The 20,215-nt window shown below is 48.1% G+C and overlaps 2 protein-coding genes and 1 long non-coding RNA gene across 4 annotated transcripts in view; all 3 read left to right on the top strand.

Moving 5' to 3' along the window:
* TBC1D9B (TBC1 domain family member 9B) overlaps positions 1–8,245 on the top strand; it is a 43,579-nt gene extending 35,334 nt beyond the window's left edge. For both annotated transcript variants that reach the window (XM_065409221.1, XM_065409220.1), the window contains 2 exons: positions 4,835–4,941; positions 5,545–8,245. In XM_065409221.1, the coding sequence (XP_065265293.1) occupies positions 4,835–4,941; positions 5,545–6,243 (806 nt within the window). In that variant the 3' untranslated portion in view covers positions 6,244–8,245. The remainder of the gene's footprint in view (positions 1–4,834; positions 4,942–5,544) is intronic.
* A 6,723-nt stretch (positions 8,246–14,968) lies between these two features.
* On the top strand, positions 14,969–16,421 carry LOC135882198 (uncharacterized). Its single transcript, XR_010561590.1, has 3 exons — positions 14,969–15,030; positions 15,128–15,225; positions 16,348–16,421. It is a non-coding gene; the product is annotated as an uncharacterized LOC135882198 (long non-coding RNA).
* Positions 16,422–16,430: 9 nt separating this feature from the next.
* On the top strand, positions 16,431–19,867 carry LOC135882361 (uncharacterized). Its single transcript, XM_065409258.1, has 4 exons — positions 16,431–16,442; positions 16,824–16,963; positions 17,204–17,306; positions 19,154–19,867. The coding sequence occupies exons 1-4, from the start codon at positions 16,431–16,433 to the stop codon at positions 19,826–19,828; spliced, it is 930 nt and encodes a 309-aa protein (XP_065265330.1). The 3' UTR covers positions 19,829–19,867.
* The last annotated feature ends 348 nt before the right edge of the window (positions 19,868–20,215 follow it).

Here is a 20,215-nt window from a genome sequence, read left to right as displayed (position 1 = left end):
GCACCAGCCGGGGACGGATGCTTCGCGTTCGGCACCGCCATGGCCGTCAAGATCCGCGTCCCACTCCTCTGAAGGGGCCTCTAGATCGGCCTACCCTCCACAGGGACAGGCGGCTTCGGCGGACTTCGGGCACTCGCAGGACATGGCAGAGGACCCTACGCAGGGACCTGCTCACTGGTCCTTTTGGACCCCATGGGCCTATCACCAAGCCCAAGGGGCCCCACCGTCTGCCTCCCGCTCGGCACGCTCTGAGCCCAGAGCCCCGGAGGCCACCATCTCCCGCCCCCCGCCAGGGGGCATGGAGGCTCCAGTGCCCACGCCGGCGCAGGCCATAGACACTGGGACGAGCGAGGCCCAGCTCCAGGAGCACCTGGAGCAAGACTTGCCTTTGGACCCCTTGCCACCGGGCGTATCCTCCTCCTCCTCGCCTGATGAGGCGGTAGCGGGGACATCCGCCATGGGTCCGCCCCCCATAGACCTCCGGGCCCACCAGGACCTGTTGCGCCGGGTGGCGCGCAATATGGACCTTCAGATGGAGGAGATCGTGGAGGTTCACGACCCGATCGTGAACATCCTTTCAGCGGACACCCCATCCAGGGTCGCGTTACCGCTGATTCGCTCCATTCAGACCAATGCCACCTCCATCTGGCAAACCCCGGCCTCTATTCCCCCCACGGCCAAGGGCGTGGAGAGGAAGTACTTTGTACCCTCCAAGGACCATGAGTACTTGTACACTCACCCTCAACCGTGCTCGCTGGTGGTCTCATCAGTAAATGCACGGGAGCGCCATGGTCAGCAGGCGGCAGCGCCGAAATCGAAGGACGCTAAGCGCTTCGATTTGTTCGGGCGCAAGGTCTATTCCGCGGGGGGGCTTCAGCTTAGGGCGGCCAACCAGCAGGCGCTCCTAAGCCGATATAGTTTTAACACCTGGTCCTCCATGGAGAAGTTCAAGGAACTGGTTCCCCAGGAATCTAGGGAAGAGTTCGGAACTTTGGTAGAGGAGGGTAAGCGGGTGGCACGCACCTCCCTACAGACCTCACTGGATATAGCCGACTCGGCCGCTAGGACCCTAGCGTCGGGTATAGCTATGAGGCGAACCTCCTGGCTCCAGGTGTCGGGCCTGCCACCTGAACTGCAGCAGACCCTCCAGGACTTGCCCTTTGAGGGTCAGGGCCTGTTTTCGGAAAAGACAGACTCGAGGCTCCAAAACCTTAAGGACTCTCGAACAATGATGCGCTCTCTGGGGATGCACGTCCCGGGTCCACAACGCAGACCCTTCAGGCCCCAGCCTCAGAGGTTCTACCCTCCCCCGCCTCGCCCGAGACAGGACTTTGCCAGGAGGCGGGGTCGAGGCGGTAGGCGACGGTCGACCGGCCCTCAACCCGGTCAGAACCAGGGCCAGCCGAGACCACCTTCAGGGCCTAGACAAGCCTTTTGAAGGTGCGGTCGAGGACGGCACCAGAACCAGCACCCAGGATTCATCTCCCCCCTTCCGGGATCGCCTTTCCCGTTTCCACCGTGCTTGGTCCCTTATAACATCAGACCGTTGGGTCCTTCGCACGGTGGAGAAGGGATACGCCCTCCAATTTTCCTCGCCCCCCCCCTCCCACTCCCCCTCCCCGTCCCTCTTCAGGGACCCTTCTCACGAGCAACTCCTTTCACAGGAGGTTTTTGGGCTCCTCTCTATGGGAGCCATAGAGGAGGTTCCGCAGGAGTTAAGGGGCAGGGGGTTTTATTCCCGCTACTTCCTGATCCCCAAATCGAAAGGGGGTCTACGTCCCATCTTAGACCTGCGCGGACTCAACAAATTCATAGTAAAGTTGAAGTTCCGCATGGTATCATTGGGGACCATTATTCCCTCGCTGGATCCTGGAGACTGGTTCGCCGCCCTCGACATGAAGGACGCTTACTTCCATATAGCTATTTATCCGCCTCACAGGCGCTTCCTGCGATTTGTAGTGAACAAGGTGCACTACCAATTCGCAGTCCTTCCCTTCGGCTTGTCCTCGGCTCCCAGAGTGTTCACGAAATGTCTGGCAGTCGTCGCGGCATACCTTCGCCGACGAGGGGTACAGCTGTTCCCGTATTTGGACGACTGGCTGGTGCGCGGCCGCACCAGGGACCAAGTTCAAGCTCACGTCCACATGGTGACACAGACTTTCCACGAACTGGGCATTCTACTCAACAGGGAGAAGTCCACTCTGGTGCCAACACAGAGAATAGAGTTCATTGGAGCGATCCTGGACTCCAGAAGCGCACGAGCCATTCTGCCAGAAGGTCGCTTTCAGTCCATCGCACGCGTCATTCATGGACTGCGGGCATCTCCGTTCACCATCATAAGAACATGCCTTACCCTGTTGGGTCACATGGCCTCGTGCACCTACGTAACCAGCCACGCCAGACTGCGGCTTCGCCCACTGCAGGCTTGGGTGTCATCGGTGTACCGTCCTCACCGGGACGACCTGAACATGCTGGTCACGGTCCCGCCCTCGGTCTTGACCTCCCTCACCTGGTGGTTGGATCGCGCAGTGGTCTGTGCAGGAGTGCCTTTTCACGCCCCACAACCTTCCCTCCACCTAGTCACGGACGCTTCATCTCTAGGATGGGGCGCTCACCTCGGGGAGCGTCATACCCAGGGTCTGTGGTCCGCTTCCGAATTAGCCCTACACATCAACGTCCGGGAACTGATGGCGGTGCGCCTAGCCTGCCAGGCATTCCTCAACTTCCTACAGGGCCGTTGCGTGCTGGTCCTCACCGACAACACCACGGCCATGTTTTACATCAACAAGCAAGGCGGAGCCCACTCATCGCTCCTATGCCAAGAGGCCATTCGCTTGTGGGACTTCTGCATCGCCCACTCGATCTATCTCACCGCATCGTTCCTGCCTGGAGTCCAGAATACGCTGGCGGACCGTCTCAGCAGGTCCTTCCAGACGCACGAGTGGTCGATTCGCCCGGATGTCATCTATTCCGTCTTCCGGAGGTGGGGATTTCCCCAGATCGACCTATTCGCATCCCGGGCCAACAGGAAGTGCCACGCATTCTGCTCCCTTTACGGACGAGCTCCAGGCTCTCTGTCGGACGCATTCCTTCTAACGTGGAAGGGTCACCTGTTCTACGCCTTTCCCCCATTTCCGCTTGTCCACAGGGTGCTGCTCAAGATCCGCACCGACCAGGCACGGGTAATTCTAGTGGCTCCCGCTTGGCCGAGGCAGCACTGGTACACCACACTGCTAGAGCTGTCGGTTCAAGCGCCGATCACGCTCCCCTTGAGTCCGGATCTCATCTCTCAGGACCACGGCCGTCTGTGTCACCCCGACCTACAATCGCTCCACCTCACAGCGTGGATGCTCCATGGCTGAGTCAGACGGAGCAACAATGTTCGCAGTCCGTCCAGCAGATCCTGCTGGGAAGTAGGAAGCCCTCTACACGGTCCACTTACTTAGCCAAGTGGAAGCGGTTCTCCTGTTGGTGTCAGCAACGGGCTACGTCCCCCTTGCAGGCACCTATCCCTCTCATACTGGACTATCTCCTGTCACTAAGACAGCAAGGCTTGGCGGTATCTTCAATCAGGGTTCACCTCGCCGCCATTTCGGCATTCCACCCAGGAGAACTCTCGTCATCGGTCTTCTCTAACCCGATGGTCGTTAGATTCCTCAAGGGCTTGGACCGGCTGTACCCACAAATACGCCAGCCGGTTCCAACGTGGGACCTCAACCTTGTTCTCTCCAGGCTCACAGGGCCCCCGTTTGAACCATTAGCGACCTGTTCGCTCCTGTACTTATCCTGGAAGACGGCCTTCCTCGTAGCCATTACCTCAGCACGGCGTGTTTCTGAACTCAGAGCGCTGACGTCCGAGCCCCCATACACGGTGTTCCACAAGGACAAGGTGCAGCTTCGCCCCCACCCTGCCTTTCTTCCGAAGGTGGTTTCACCTTTCCACGTAAACCAGGACATCTTTCTCCCGGTCTTCCATCCAAAGCCACACGCTACTCGTCAAGACCAGCGTCTGCATTCTTTGGACGTACGCAGGGCCCTGGCTTTCTACATTGACCGTACAAAGCCGTTTAGAAAGACGACGCAACTCTTCGTTGCGGTGGCCGACCGGATGAAGGGCTCACCGGTCTCCTCACAGTGCCTGTCCTCTTGGATCACGTCCTGCATTCGTGCTTGTTACGACCTGGCCGGTGTCCCGACGCCACGCCTCACCGCTCACTCCACGAGGGCCCAGGCCTCCTCGACTGCCTTCCTGGCTCAAGTCCCGATCCAGGACATTTGTAGAGCTGCAGTGTGGTCTTCGGTGCACACGTTCGCAGCGCACTATGCGCTGGTGCAACAATCCAGAGACGATGCTGCTTTCGGGTCAGCGGTTCTGCACACAGCAATGTCTCACTCCGACCCCGCCACCTAGGTGGGGCTTGGGAGTCACCTGACTGGAATGGATATGAGCAAGCACTCGAAGAAGAAAAGACGGTTACTCACCGTTGTAACTGTTGTTCTTCGAGATGTGTTGCTCATATCCATTCCAAACCCACCCCCCTTCCCCACTGTCGGAGTAGCCGGCAAGAAGGAACTGAGGGGGCGCTGGGTCGGCTGCGGTATATATCCGGCGCCATGAGGGCGCCACTCCAGGGGGCTCCACAGCCGACCCACCGGGTGTTGCTAGGGTAAAAGTTTTCCGACGATCGTGCACGCGGCGCGCGCACACCTGACTGGAATGGATATGAGCAACACATCTCGAAGAACAACAGTTACAACGGTGAGTAACCGTCTTTTGGTTTGGCATCTCGATCCATTAAATCCCTGACTCTAATGATCTGGCCTTGCCTTGCAGAGGAGAAGGGTACCAGCCCCCAGGATTACAGATACTACCTGCGAATGTGGGCCAAGGAAAAGTATTCCAAGAAAGAAACCATCAAGGATCTCCCCAAAATGAACCAGGTAGGAAGTGAACTGAGAATGTGTTTCCAGTTGAGCGATTTACAGCAGAGGTGGAGTAAGGCAGGATACAACAGGCTCAGAGTTCTGCCAATACACTTTAATCCTTACTTGCAGCATTGCTTGCTGTTTCAATATTTAGAGTTCTAATAACGTCAAACTCTAGTGGTTCTGTTATATGGACGTGCATCCGATGGGGGACTAGTTTGAGATTTTACTTATAAACTAAACTAATTTTGTTTCAAACTTAAGACATATTTCCAGTGGTGAAAATCAGGTGCATTTAACCCTCCTTCTCCTATTAGAACTCTAAACAAAAGCTCCCCTCTAGTGCAGTGTGCTTCAAACATCCCCTCAGTGCCATTCCCCTGATTACACACTGCCTAGGGTTTCCACTACCTTTAGAAGATGGAGCACTATGCAAAATATTGGACTATATATTAGTAAATGAAAACATAAGCTGCTACTTGAGGGCATGATCTAATACAGGATGATCTCTAATAGGAGTCATTGCTTCTTAGTAGGTGGCTCATAGTTTCATCCACCATTGTAGATTTAGTGGAGGTTTCATAGTCTAACCTGTGGTTTCATTTCCTGTTTTTAAAGGAGCAGTTTATAGAGTTATGCAAGACCCTTTACAACATGTTCAGTGAGGACCCAGTGGAACAAGAGCTGTACCATGCCATTGCCACTGTAGCCAGCCTCCTCCTACGAATTGGGGAGGTTGGAAAAAAATTCTCCAACCGACCCATGAAGAAGACTGATGACTGCAAAGCAAATAATACCCAGGATGCTGTGAGTGAAGAGGAGTCACCAATGTCTGAACACAGTCAAAATTCAGCAGTGGAGCAGCAACCCCAAGCTGACCCTGGAGACAGAGCTTCCGGCGATATCCAGGCTGGAAAAACCCAGCAGGAAAAACAAACTCCAGGAGATGGGGATGGTGGAGAAGGACCAGGATCTCCTATACAGCTCCTGTCAGATGATGAAACCAAAGACGATATGTCCATGTCTTCCTACTCCATGGTCAGCACGGGTTCCCTGCAGTGTGAAGATATTGCAGATGACACAGTCCTAGTTGGTTGTGAAGCTAGCAGTTCAGCTGCAAGGTATGGCAGCACCATTGACACTGACTGGTCTATCTCCTTTGAGCAGGTCTTGGCTTCCATGCTTACAGAGACAGCCCTGGTCAACTACTTTGAGAAGAAGGTTGACATTGGCCTGAAGATAAAGGAGCAGAAGAAAGTAGAGAGGCAGTTCAGCTCATCCAGTGACTATGATCTCTCCTCCTCAGTGTCAGGCTGAACTCAAGGAAAGCAGTAATGTCTCAGGTGATAAAGGGTGAGGCTATAGACATTGGACAGATGGCAGGAGTTTTTTACCGAGACCAATAACTACACAACAACTACAGTAGATTCTGCTGAATAAGTGGCTTGTCACAGTGGCTGTTTAACATAGACACCTCTCTGGAGACCCTGCTTGGTGGAATTACATTACATTCTCAAGAGCATGAAAGCTATTAGAACCTAATAGCCCCTAAGGCTTGCAATTACCACTGTAAATTATGCATGTCTGCCTCTGGCTATCTTTTTTAAATGAAGTTTTATTTCAAACACAGCCACTCCATGCCCTGCCCTCATTTGCTGTAGGTTCCTGGGTAGTTTTGTACAGAAGATGCAGCCCAGCTTCAAACTCTGTACGTCTTTGGCTGCCACTCTGTGATCTAAGCAGTATGTCTAAGTGCTCTAGGTCCTTGGCCTATAAAATAGTCTTATTAGGTTCTTAGATACTGTGCTGTACCTTGGCAGATGTATTGCAATTGTATCCCATTGATCCCAGCATCCTGAGATTTGAATGCAGTAGTTTCTCAGATCTGGAGGCTTCTATTGGATGTGATTTGCCCAGTAGCGTGTGGTTTTTCAACATTTTAGAAGAAGGTTTCATGTAAACACTGTTTTCTAAGCCTCTGTTTTTAACTCTTTGACAAGGAATTGGTGGTTTTGAATTGTGTCTGAAGCCACAAGCTCCTTGGCATTGATGCATAAGAAGCAGTAGGGCTGTAATAGATATTGGGTCTGCCAAGGGGTTAGATCATGGAGGCAAGTCCTGAACTGGAAATCAACTTATTGGAGCCTAGTTGTTACAAGCTGTCGGTACACAGATCTGTTTTTCTTACTCTTGTTTTCCTGACATTAGTTTGTTCACAACCTTTCTGTCATCACAGCCATTAGCTTTTAAAAGAAAAATATCTATGTAATTATATTGTCAGGAAATTATTTACTTCATTTTAATATACTAATGATGGATCCAATTTTTAATAAGATCCATAGTAAATTTGTCATAAATCAGTCGAATATCAATGTATGACCCAGGTTTACAGAACCCATGTCAATCACTAAATTATCACAGAGCAAATGTATCACTTAGCAGATCAGTTTCTCACTGTGGACAGGACCAGAGCAGATCTGATCTATATGAGGCAGAAAACTTACATGAGCACCTGGTGCCACTGTGACTGTTCCTTGTAGCCTCTCTGAAGTACAGTGCTTTCCAGGAGCATGTGCATCTCCAGGCCTCCTGTGCAACAGGAGTCCAAAGAGCTGTTTACCCCTCAGTCCTGAGAAGGAAAGCAGAAGCGGGAGGAAAGTTGTGGTGTTCTCCTCTCAGCCATCACTCTAATCGCTGAAATCTGAACAGACTAGCTCACCCGCAAGTTTAAAAGCTTATATAGCTGGAGGGAGTGCAGCTACAGATTACCCTCTGCAAATTAACTGTGGACCAGCGGAAAGTAGATGCTCCATTTGGGAATGGTAACCTCCCTGTGGGAGGGCCTCGCCTCCCAGGAAGCATCATTTCTTTTCATACAGACATGTTCATCTCATTACAAAAGCATCTGTGTTCCAGTGGCATGTGCCTCACTGGCAGAGAGTGAGAATGTTGGCATGTGGCTGGTGCAGACCCAGTACTGAGGGTGAGCCACATTGGTGCTTCAGGCTGGTGTTCAGAACAGATGGGGATGACAAAGACTGGAGCCAGCTGATGGATGTTCCCAAGAAAGGTACCATTTTATGCGATGTTCAGTGTTACTTCCTTTTGTGGTGTTCTCTCTGTATTCACAACCAATGCATATTTCTTAATTCTCTGCCTCCTCTGTCATGTACCTCTGGAGAGCAGCTCTAGTAAAATTGCTTTATTAATTCTTCAGTAATTTATTGTAATTTTTTTAAGTACAGATAATACATGTGATTTTACATTGTCTATGTCTGATTTGTCATGTGCTCAATAAATGAACCAGAATACACACACAGCCCTGGACTGGCTTTCACTTTATCAGCTGAACACTGCTTACCCTCAAGGTGTCTGAGCATATGATTTTTCCTCACTCCATAGCTAGGTTGTATGTCTGTGATTGTTGCCTAAGGCAGTAGACCCAATGGCTGGCCTGTGTCACCTGACTCGGGCTCCAGGGTCTCACTTTTCTCTCCCTATCCCTTCCACACAATTCCCATCTCCCTCACAGTATCAATGCTAGGAGACTGCAATTGCACACAGATTAATCGCTACGGGGATGCAAAAACATGTCCTTCTCTCTGGATTGCAGTGGTCACCTTCATGATTATTTTAATCAAGGTAGGTCTGCGGCTTTTGTGGAAAAGCCTTTGCCAACTACTACAGCAGTCCTGGGGCACTGAACAACTTAAACATTTGTTTTTGTTTTTTATTGACTTTGGAATATTGGGGGGAGGGATAACTCAGTGGTTTGAGCATTGGCCTGCTAAACCCAGGGTTGTGAGTTCAGTCCTTGAGGGGGCCACTTAGGGATCTGGGGCAAAATCAGTACTTGGTCCTGCTAGTGAAGGCAGGGGGCTGGACTCAGTGACCTTTCAGGGTCCCTTCCAGTTCTATGAGATAGGTATATCTCCATATATTATTATTATTATTATTATACATCAGATGTTTCCACATGGAAGCAAGCTTTTTGAGTTAAGCTTACACCAAGAATTTTGGCTAATAATCCAGAGGATGTAATATAATCACCCCTAAATTGTAACTCCAAGGAACCACCATCAAGTATAAGAGATGCACTGTATTGTGCCAGACACTGTATGGACAAGTTACAAAAGATGGTTCCTGCCCCAGAAAGCTCACAAGTCTAGGTTTTGGACAGACTTCAGTAGGTGGACAAAACAAACAAATAGGATGGGGGTGGGTTGGGAGGACATGAACAGCAGAAACACAAGTTGCAGCTTGCACTTGCCTAAGTCAGCCAGCAGTGATTTGTATGTTTTAGGGCAGAGGTAGGTTTTAAGGAGGGATTTAAGAGGATAAAGGTCTCACATTTTGATGGGAAGATTTTCAATACACAGCTAGTGGCGTAGTAGAAAGTATGGAGTTGCCTTAAAGATACATGGGCAATTGATGTTGGCATCAATGCAAGAGCAAAGGTGGGGTAATTAACAGCTCAGTACTTTAGATCGGATAGGCTGGGGCTAAATGGTAAAGGCAAGAATATCTAATACAGTAGAGATTGCAAGCCAGGAAAGACTGAAAGGAGTGATGTGCTCAAAGAGAAGAGCCAGCAGCATTTTGAATGGACTTGGGAAAAATATAACTGGTATCAAGCGCAGAGAGGAGTAGATGACAGTAGTCAAGGGATAAGGAAAGGGCCTGACTCAAGACAGACAGAAAAGGCAGAGAGGAGAGGTCAAGGCAGATTATGTTGATTTTCTATTTGAAAAGGTCAGAGAGATCCTGTGCAGAAAGGTTTTTGGACGCTTTCCTGTTTTTTGGTACTTAGGCAAATTTATGGCTGATATTTAGAAATAAAAATTTTTACACCCCCCCCCCCTTACATTAAAAAAAAAAAAATCTTCCAAAGTCACATGGAATAAGCTGCCAGCAACTCTGGCTGGCCTAATGTGCCCTCCAGCCCACTCTTGCTGGGTTTTCTCCTAAAATTGAAAATTCTAGTAATAACTCTTTGTAAGTACTATATAGAAAGATTCCTTGTTGCCTATATCTAGACTTAAGGATTTGATTGGCCAAGGAAGCTATAGTTATTTGGCATGTACTCCTGTGTGATCTGAAATAGGGGAATAGAAGAGCTTCAAATCCTGAATATTTTTTTCTCATTAAAATCTTTAAAATGTCTGCTGCTTCTATGGAACAAACACTTTCTGGGTACATAGATTCTGGGCATTTAAACTGCTAGTGTGCTCATGAGTAACAGAGGTCATTAAGTAGCGAGGAGGGGAAATGGCATTGAAACACCCACAAATGGTTGTCTTCAAAAAACATTGGGAGTGAGGAAGAGCTTATGGGGGAAAATTGATTAAAAAAACAGGTCTGGGGATTCTTAAAAAATTTACACCAACCAACCAACCAGCCTGGAGGAGAGAGAAGCTGGGATATGAAGGAAATTAATGTTGGTGTGCAGCACCTAGCACAGTGGGGGGCTGATCTATGATGGGTTCCAAGATGCTGCAGCAGTACAAATACTAAAAAATAGCAAATAAACTTACTTTACCACTGATGACTGCATTTGAACAGTCAAGGAGCTGTGCTAATAGTAAAGAAAAGCAGTTTTAGTACCAGTGGGGAAGGAAGAAAATTGTACTGCTTAATCCTATAAAGAAACCAAACATCTAGAGGTTATTAGACCCATCAACACTAAACTGCATGGACTACTGCCTAATTACAAACTAAATGGATGAAGAGGGAATCCATTTAACCAAGCACTTGATACCCAATGTCTCACATTATATACCCAAAAGCAAATGAAAGATCTGTTTGCTTGTGAACACTGATAGAAAATTGCTGGATGAACCTTGAAGGTATAATGACAAATATCAGTCTGAGTTGGGGGAGGCTTCTTGTGAGGTACCAAAGGTATTGGATTGATTATAGAATGGTAGAATTTAGGACTAATCTAGAATAGGGCCTGTTGATGCTAGGCCCTGTACAAAGTTAGATAAACAACCCCTGCCCCAAAGAGTGCCCAGTGTAAACAGACTAAACAGACATAGAGAAAGGGATGCAACATGCAAGCAGAGTGATGGCAAACGTTAGGGTGGAGTTCAGTTTGGAGGATCTGCTGAGCAGAGAGACATGGCAAGGAAGAGGGGCTGTAGAAGGGAGTGGGTAAGAGCCAGGGCAGGGGGGAAGGAAGGAGAAAGCATGCAGAGCAGCTGGAGTGGGGAAGAGGTGAACAGACACGGGGGACTGGCGCAACCAGCTGCTCTTATTGACATGTCAGTGCTCTGAAGGCGGTTGCAGCATCCAGAGGCCGGTTTTACAAATGGCACAGACCTAAGCAGGGAAAACCACCCGTGCTTTCAGGCTGGTGTTGAGCTGCAGTTCCTCAGTCAGCCACTGGGCGGCATGGCCATAAAGCGGAGAGACAGGCGCGTACACACAAAACACCCGTGGGGGGCCGAGCTCAGCCCTCCCCGCGGAACTCCCTTTCCTCCGCGCCGCCCCCCGGCACCACAAACCCGAGCCTGCCCCCCGCGCGGGGCTCTGCCGGGGGAGGAGGGGGTGCCGCCGCCGCCGCCATCATGCCATTCCCCGGGCGGGGCTCTGCGCAAGAGGAGCCTCAGCAACTTCGGCAGGGGGCGGGGTTGGAGGACTGGCGAGGAGTAGGTACCACAGAGCGCCCAGCTGGCAGGGGGACTGTCTCTCCACCGGAAGTAGAGGCCAGTGTGTGTGACCGGAAGCCAGGCACGAACGGCGGGTGCCGCGGGAGGGTCCCCGCGCGCTGGAGGGGTCGGCGGAGCTCAGCTCAGGGCGGCCGCTCACGGGATGGGGCAACGGTTCCAGGTGCTGAGGTGCTGCTCCTGCGGCACCTTCCAGGTCCACCAGGTGGGGCAGCTTGAGGAGTTAACGGCGGAGGGGCCATGGGGAGGTCCTGCGGAGGGTTCTCGCCCGGGGGGGGCAGGTGTTGCGGGGGGCTGAGGTCTTGGGGAAGCTGCGGGGGGGCCGGGCCTGGCCCGGGGGGGCTGAGGTCGGGGCGGGGTCCTTACTCCTGGGGGAATTCTGCACCAAACATTTAAAATTCTGCATGTTTTAGTTGTCAAATTTATACAATATAATCACACGAGTTTCAGTTACTTTGGTCATTTCTTTCAAAATGCCTGTCAGCAAGTGTGTCTGTAACAATACAGACACCAAAAGAGATGGGTTTTGACAAATAGATTCCTTACTAGGTATATTAATACTGGGGTTGTCAAACGATTAAAAAAATTAATCGTGATTAATCACATGATTAAAAAAAAATTAATTGCGGTTAATCACGTTAAATAATGATAGAATACCATTGATTTTAACTTTTTGGATGTTTTCAAATGTTGATTTCAATTACAAAACAGAAAACAAAGTGTACAGTGCTCACTTTATATTTTTTATTACACATATTTGTGCTATAAACAAAATAAATAGTATTTTTCATTTCAGCTCATACAAGTACTGTAATACAATTTCTTTATCATGAAAGTTGAACTTACAAATGTACAATTATGTACAAAAAATAACTATTCATAAATAAAACAATGTAAAACTTTAGAGTCTACAAGTCCACTCAGTCCTACTTCTTGTTCAATCAGTCACTCAGACAAACAAGTTTGTTTACATTGTCAGGAGATAATGCTGACTGCTTCTTGTTTACAATGTCACCTGAAAGTAAGAACAGGTGTTCTCATGGCACTGTTGTAGCTGGTGTCACAAGATATTTGTGCCAGATGCGTTAAAGATTCATATGTCCCTTCATGCTTTAACCACCATTCTAGAGGACATGCATCCATGCTAATGAGGGGTTTCTATAACGATCTAAAGCAGTGCAGACTGACGGATGTTCACTTTCATTATCTGAGTCAGATGCCACCAGCAGAAGGTTGATTTTCTTTTTTGGTGGTTCGGGTTCTGTAGTTCCCGCTCTTTTAAGACTTCTGAAAGCATACTCCACACCTCATCCCTCTCAGATTTTTGGAAGGCACTTCACAGTCTTAAACCTTGCGTCAAGTGCTTTAGCTATCTTTAGAAATCTCACATTGGTACCTTCTTTGCATTTTGTCACATCTGCAGTGAAAGTGTTCTTAAAATGAACAATGTGTGCTGAGTCATCATCCAAGACTACTATAACTTGAAATATATGGCAGAATGCGGGTAAAATAGAACTGGAGAAATACAATTCTCCCCCAAGGAGTTCAGTCACAGATTTAATTAACGCATTTTTTTTTAACGAGCGTCATCGGCATGGAAGCATGTTCTCTGGAATGGTGGCCGAAGCCTGAAGGGGTATACGAATGTTTAGCATATCTGGCACGTAAATACCTTGCAGTGCTGGCTACACAATGCCATGTGAAGGCCTGTTCTCACTTTCAGGTGACCATTGTAAATAAGAAACCGGCAGCATTATCTCCCGTAAATGTAAATAAATTTGTTTGTCTTAGTGATTGATGGAACACGAAGTAGAACTGAGTGGACTTGTAGGCTATAAAGTTTTACATTGTTTTGTTTTTGAGTGCAGTTACCTAATCAAAAAAAATCTACATTTGTAAGTTGCACTTTGACGATAGAGATTGCATTACGATATTGTCTGAGATTAATTGAAAAATACTATTTCATTTATCTTTTTTATAGTGCAAATCTTTGTAATAAAATAATAAGTGATCACTGTACACTTTGTATTCTGTGTTGTAATTTAAATCAATATATTTTAAAATGTAGAAAAACATCTAAAAATATTTAATAAATTTCAATTGATATTCTATTTAACAGTGTGATTAAAACTGATTAATCTCGATTAATTTTTTTGAGTTAATCGGGTGAGTTAAGTGCGATAATTAGGGTTGTAGATTAAATACAGAATTTGAGTAATAATTCTTTTAAACTACAATACAGTAGCTTATTTACTGCACCCCTTAGAAGCAGTTCAAAGGCTTGGGGAAGTCAGGGTAACGGAGGAGCTGTGGTAGAGGGAAATAATTGCTGGGAAGGATCCTAGGAGTGAACCTGGAGAGTTGTTGGGTGTGGGTGGGAGAAGTATAGAACAGTTGGGGTTTTTGGGTGGGGGGATTGTTAGGGAGTTGGGAGCCTCCCCTATGCAAACTCTGGCTGACCCCTAGCCTCTCTTTCAGTCAGGCACATCTGCCCCCATCCCCATGTGTCCGTGCACCCTTACTCAGCTACCCCTTGTGTCCCTGAGCTCTGCTCAGCCACCCCCGTCCCCTTGTATCCCTGCACCCCCGTCCCCTTGTGTCCCTGCACCCCCGCCGAGTCGCCCCCATTCCCTTGTGTCCTGCACCTATTCAGCCCCCCACTCCAGTCTGTCCTCCCACACTAGCCCATCTGAACCCTAGTCTGTGACCCTCCCAGCAGCCCTGTGTGCCTCGCTCCGTCTGCCCACCCCATATCCTATGCCTCCTGACCTGGCCCTGCATGCAGGGCGCTGTGAGGAACGTAGCCTCTTCTCCCTATTGCCTGCTGGCTGCAATGGCCCGTGAGCCAGCTGCCCTCTGTTCTGGTGCCAGAGCAGCCTCTGGTGGGCGAAAGGCTTAACTGCAGCGCCTCTCCAACATAATGTATTTTCTGCAGAGGAAAAAAAAATCTGCAGGGAATGTGAATTCTGCATGTGCGCAGTGGCGCAGAATTCCTCCAGGAGTTGGTGCTTGGGGGAGGTCTTGGCAGGGGGGTCCTGCATGGGACTCTGGCCTGGGGGGGTGGTGAGGTCTTGGGTTCCAGGACGGTTAGGGTGGGGAGGGGAGTGAGGTCTTGGGGGTGTCCTGCAGCGGCTCTGGCCAAGGGGGTTCTATAGGGGTGCTCTGGCCTCAGAGGGCTGAGGTCTGTTGAGGGCACTGCAGGGGCTCAGAGATCTGTCCAGCTGAAGGGAGACAAGCCGCAGCAGCCAGTGTTAGCCTGGAGCAGTACAGGTGGGTGATGTCTCCCTATGTGCTGGGCAGTTGGGGCCTGAAGGCAAATGGCACATCCCTGCTATTAGACTCAGTGCTGACTGCTCTCCTCCAATCATTCTCTAAGGTTAAAAAGAGCAAAAAATGGAGCTGCAAAGTATGTGGTGAGAAGCAGATGCTGCTAAAGGTGAGTGTGGGGAGACTGTTTCTTTGTGTCATGCTAGAGCCAGAGCGAGGCCTCTCTAGCATCTCAGCCCTCATCTCTGTCTTAATTTCCTTTTCAGGCCTATGGCCAAGGCTCTGGGTCTGACTGTAGACGCCATGTCCAAAAATTAAACTTGCTGCGGGCTGGGACGGAGGTGGCAGCTGAGGGAACATCTTGGTAGAGTACTGAGTATTTCTTATCTGTTCCTTTATTTTAATATGCAAGTCTCAATTAATGCACTCATCATATCAGACCTCTAAATGGAAACTACCTAAGCTGATCTCTGGAGGGAGTGAATTTCTTACAGTTGCAAAGATGTGGAACACAGTCATGTCAAACAGATCTTAGGGACAAATTATCCATGGAACATATTGTCCTAACCTTGTTTTTTCACTAGAAGTCCTGTCAAATAAGTTCAGTTGATAAATTGCGTTTACATAGTTCACATGCAAAAATGCAGTGGATGATCTTTGAAACTGGCCCTTCTTGTTTACTTCCTGACTGACTGTGGGAGTGGTGACCTATTGCATACTCTGTTAAGCAGTGTTGGATTAGTACTGTCAGGTTGGGAGGCTAAATGAAAATCCCCACCTCCTTGTTTGCAGTGTTGGAATTCAAGTAGTTTCCATTAAGTATCAGTGGGCATTCCCCACTGCTAGTGCTGAGAAGTTTGTTATTGTCAGTAGCTTGGGTGTAATGGCCACTGTGCTGGAAAATCTGACTGGTTTTCTGTTTCCATCACCATAGAATTCAGTTGTGGGAGACTGATCTCAAACTTCCTAGCTGTCAGTAGAACCTTCTGCTTGTTTGCAGTAGTCAGTCAAAACTAGCTGAAGTATGTGTAGTGCTTCAGCATTAGGCTTTTCTATATTTTTCTGTGTGGGGAGGAAACTATTTCTGTTCTCAATGGGCTTTAAGAAGAATTTGACTTTTTTCCTAACTGATTAGTGTAGAATCTGTGGGATTAAGCAGGCTGCCCTGAAAGGCACACTCCCATATCACTCATGATGATTAAAAATGAATGGGTCATTTGAGCATTGACTGTTGTAAAGGAGCCTTACTACTCTGACTGGGCAGGAGAAAGGAGTCCTTCCGCCAACCACCCAGTCCACTTGCAGATATCTGGGAAATGGGCGTTACTATTTCCACTGGCAAATCCTATAGTTCACATCTGCTGTTCTGTGGACTTGTTTTCCTACATATTTTTGTTCCTGCTCTCTGTCCCTGGTGCTAATGGTTAGGTGCATATAGATATAAGACAAATACCTAGGAACCCTAGACTAAATCTTTTATTTTTAGGTGTATAGAGGAACCAGTGAATAATGACAAAGAGAACACAGGAGTTCCACAGGAAGAAAACGTGGGCTGGCAGGTAAGACACTATGAGACAAATGGTATCTACAAAGCTAAATCAAACACCAACCAATTGTAAAGTAGCAAAGACGGTGCCATGTAGTGCAGCGGCCAGTGTTCCCTCTAAATTGTTCTGAAGACTGTGTGCTAGCTATAAAACAAATGGAGAAACTAGCCCGTGAGTGGGGAGGCTCCAGGACAGTGTGTGAATGGAAAAGGATGTGTGGAAGCTCTGCTCCATGATGATGTTTTGGAACATAACCACTAATACAGCTCAGTTTGGGATCTCTTCCCATGAAATGCTGAGCACGCTCAATTCTTATTGAAGCCAATGAAAGTTAGGACTTTTAGTATCTCTGTGGTGACTCCACCTGTGGGGGCTCCTTGGAGGAGTCATTCTGAGTCATTCTACAACGTTGTAGGAAGAAGATGTGGAATTCAATCCCTTGGTCAGCCGGTGGAATAAGTATCTGGACAAGGACAGTGAAGATCAGGAGGAGGAGGTGTATACAGACAGAGAGCAGATGTACTCCCATAAAAAGAACATTGTGGAAGAACAAAGGTGCAAAAATAACTTCTTCCGTAAGGCTTATTTTAGCTTGATGGTGGGGATTTGTTGGGCAGTATTTTGGACATGTTCACTGAGGCTGCAGTGACCAATCCAAACTGACCTGAGGAGTGTTGGGTACTTGGGGATGAAAACCTCACCTCTTGGCAGATCTACACTTTTTTAATCTATGAAATTTCCCATCTGAGCTAATCTAACGTCTCTATGAATTCCCATCTCCTGCTCCCCCACCAGGAAACGCAAGAGCAGCTTCTGCCACAACGATGCTCTGGAGTGCTTTGAGGAAAAGGGAATTTATGGGCTCACTGGCCAAGCCAAGAAAGTCAAAACCTTTGAGGTATTTTGTTGCAGCAAATGTTTCCTACCTCTAAATTATTTTCTTTGGCCTTGTGTTTGTGCTTCATTCAAAGGTTGTTATAAAAGTCATTTCCCCTCCTTTCCCCCACCCTTCCATGTAACCATCTGTTTCGGGGAGGTGGGGAGGCAAGAGGACTAAATCTGCATAACAGTAGTTTATCTTTGAAGGTTATAGTTAGGCAAATATAGTGCTGTTTCTGTGTAAACTAACCCCCTCTGCCTGAGTCTCCCATCAGTACAGCATGCAGTGATTGCATGCTCCTCACCAGTAAGTTGGCTATAGCTTAGGGCTGCTGTCAAAATCTCCTGTTAGCCCAGCTACTCTACTGACTTTTCCCTATTGACCTTATATAGTGTGGTAATGGGGGGGGGGTCATGTAAGTATCCTAGCACCTCACAACCTTATGTATTTATCCCTTGTTCAGAATGGGGATGTGCTAACCATCCCCATTTTACAGATGGGGAACTGAGAGACTAAGTGACTTGCCCAAGGTTACACAGGAAGTCTGTGGTGGAGCATGGAATTGAACCTGGGTCTCCAACTTCCCAGGCTAGCACTGGACTTGGCTGGACTTCCTCGCTGCTCCTGGTATCATGCTTTCCTTGCTTTTGCCACAATTGGGCAGTGACTGCTTGTTGTATCAAGCAGTAACAGTGTAGTGGGTGGCTCTGGCCCTGTTGTGCAGGAGTCAGTCAGAGGGTGGTAACGAGTATCGAGTTTGCCGAATATGCAGTCAGTGAAGAGATTTCACAAATAATTCTTTACTCTGCCCCTTTCTTAGTTCAGTTTCATTTGTTCTATGGTTGAGAGGCGTGAAATACAACTTCAGTAAATAAAGGGCCAACCTCCAGCCCATAATTCTTCCAAGCAGGCCTCCTTTTCCAAACCAGGGATTGGATGAAACTGCACCCTGGGCAGCTGACTAAAGAAGAGTTGCTGAGCTACACCCAAACACCAAATGTCCTGGTTTCCTGAGCTTTCCCAGTCTGAGCGCTGGTTGTAAACCATTTTATACCAGTATAACTATATTTTAGTTAGCGATGTGAATTGTTTTTAACCAAAATAACAAAATCAGTATAACTGCTAGTGTGGACCCCAGTTTAACAGGTGCTTAGTGGTGTAGCTTATTCCCTCATTGAGGGGAGGAGAAAGAGGCTGGATGGTTTATGGCCTTGGACATGGGAGACCCAGGTTCAGTGTCCTGCTCTGCTAGACTTCCTGTGGTACCTTGGGGTAAGTCACTTAGGGTTAGTCTTCTCCATCTGTAAAATGGGAATAATAGCACTGCCCTGACCCTGGGGGTATTGTGAGGGTAAATACATTAAAGATTGTGAGGCACTCAGATACTACAGTGATGGGGCAAGATAGGTACCTAGAAAGCTAGTGTATAGACAGCCCAATAGAGGTCAGGAGAGCAAACCAGCAGGGTTCCCCTTTCATCTGCATATTTAGGATTATATGCTGGCGACTAATTAAGTGATGTGTATTTTTATGAGCTTTGTGTAAGTGAAATGAAATATTTGGATATACTCAACCTCTAGTGAAATACAATTTCAAAACAGCTCCTATTCTTTGGACAGTAGAGCTGACCTGGGCAGAGTGGGTTCTGTTTCATGACTGTTCTTTTTCACCATACGTCAGAATAGCTAGCTCTGTACCAATCTCACCTCTGACTGGAAAGTGAAGTGATGAGGAATAACAGTGAGGCTGGTTGGAAGAACAGGATTACTTCTTGCACGTCTGTCTTGTCAGTTCTGTGTTCACCAGGCTCACTGTAGTTAGGCTATAGCGCCAGCAAGCACAGCCATTTTGTTTTCTTGTTACAGAGCAGGAAAGATTCAACAACTGTAGCTGACCAGGACTGTGGAGATTATAGATGTAACAGCGTTGTGGTTCCTGCTATCAGTGAGTTTTGGGTACCTGAGAATACACAAGCTCCAGAGTCAACTAATGTCACCGTGTCCAAGTGGGGAAAATTTCTCCTGTCTCCTAGCAGCTGTAATAATGGTTACATAACCCTTGCAGCACAGAAGAGCAGTTGGAAGTTAGAGACACAGAGGGCCTCTGAAGGAAACTTTCTAATGTCGGATGGATATCCACAGCAGGAGGAAGATTCTGAATCTCCAGGCACAGGTGCCCAAACTGAAAAGAGCTTCACCAACAATAAGCGTACAGCACAGAAATATGCCTCAAAGCTTCATAGCACCACACTGGCTGCCAGGGGGCAGACTGCCTTTGACATCAGTCATGCAGCTATTGGGGGTGTGCTTTCTGGAAAATATAAGGACTGCCTGATTAGGGCAGTGTCTGGTGTTGCAGAGAACAATGAAGGCAGGTTATGCTTGGCAGGCACTGTGATGCCAGTAAACTGTTTATCCAAGGATGCTGTGACCTTTGCTTCTACAGATCCTTTTGCTAGCTCTAGTGGGGTGCCTCAGTGTCTTACTGCTCCAAGTAGCAGCTTCTTTTGCACAGATGAGGATTTTGATGATGATCTGTGAAAAGTTCCAGGCTCTGCACTTTGACTTTCTTGCCCCTGTTCTCCTCCGCTCCCCCCCCCCCAAGGTGCATGATGACCCTTAATGCCTGTTGGTGTCCCTAGTTTAAGGGCAGAGTCTCACTTCCTCACCTTCTTCCAAAGTTAGAATTAACATGGAATGAATTTCCTGAAGGAAATATCCATGATCTTTCTAACATTCCTATATGGAGATGTACGTTTCTGTTTGGAGAAGGAAAACTGACCCGAGACTTTCCTTTCAGGTACCTGACTGTTCAGAGCAATTATTGTGGGGTTTTACTGTTCACAAGTAACAGATTTTGTTTGCAATACGATAGGTTCCTCTGGTAGTGCCTTGTACTCTCCTAGCGGGTGTGTCTGAGGAAGAAGT

Source organism: Emys orbicularis, chromosome 8 (assembly GCF_028017835.1).
Source record: "Emys orbicularis isolate rEmyOrb1 chromosome 8, rEmyOrb1.hap1, whole genome shotgun sequence".
Taxonomy (NCBI): Eukaryota; Metazoa; Chordata; order Testudines; family Emydidae; genus Emys; species Emys orbicularis.
The sequence above is the reverse complement of the archived record's forward strand: the minus strand, read 5'-3'. Positions and strand labels throughout refer to the sequence as shown.

Coding starts and splice junctions, on each gene's coding strand:
- LOC135882361 (XM_065409258.1), top strand. Junction 16,964..17,203: donor AACATTGTGGAAGAACAAAG/GTGCAAAAATAA, acceptor CTCCCCCACCAG/GAAACGCAAGAGCAGCTTCT. Junction 17,307..19,153: donor AGAAAGTCAAAACCTTTGAG/GTATTTTGTTGC, acceptor TTCTTGTTACAG/AGCAGGAAAGATTCAACAAC.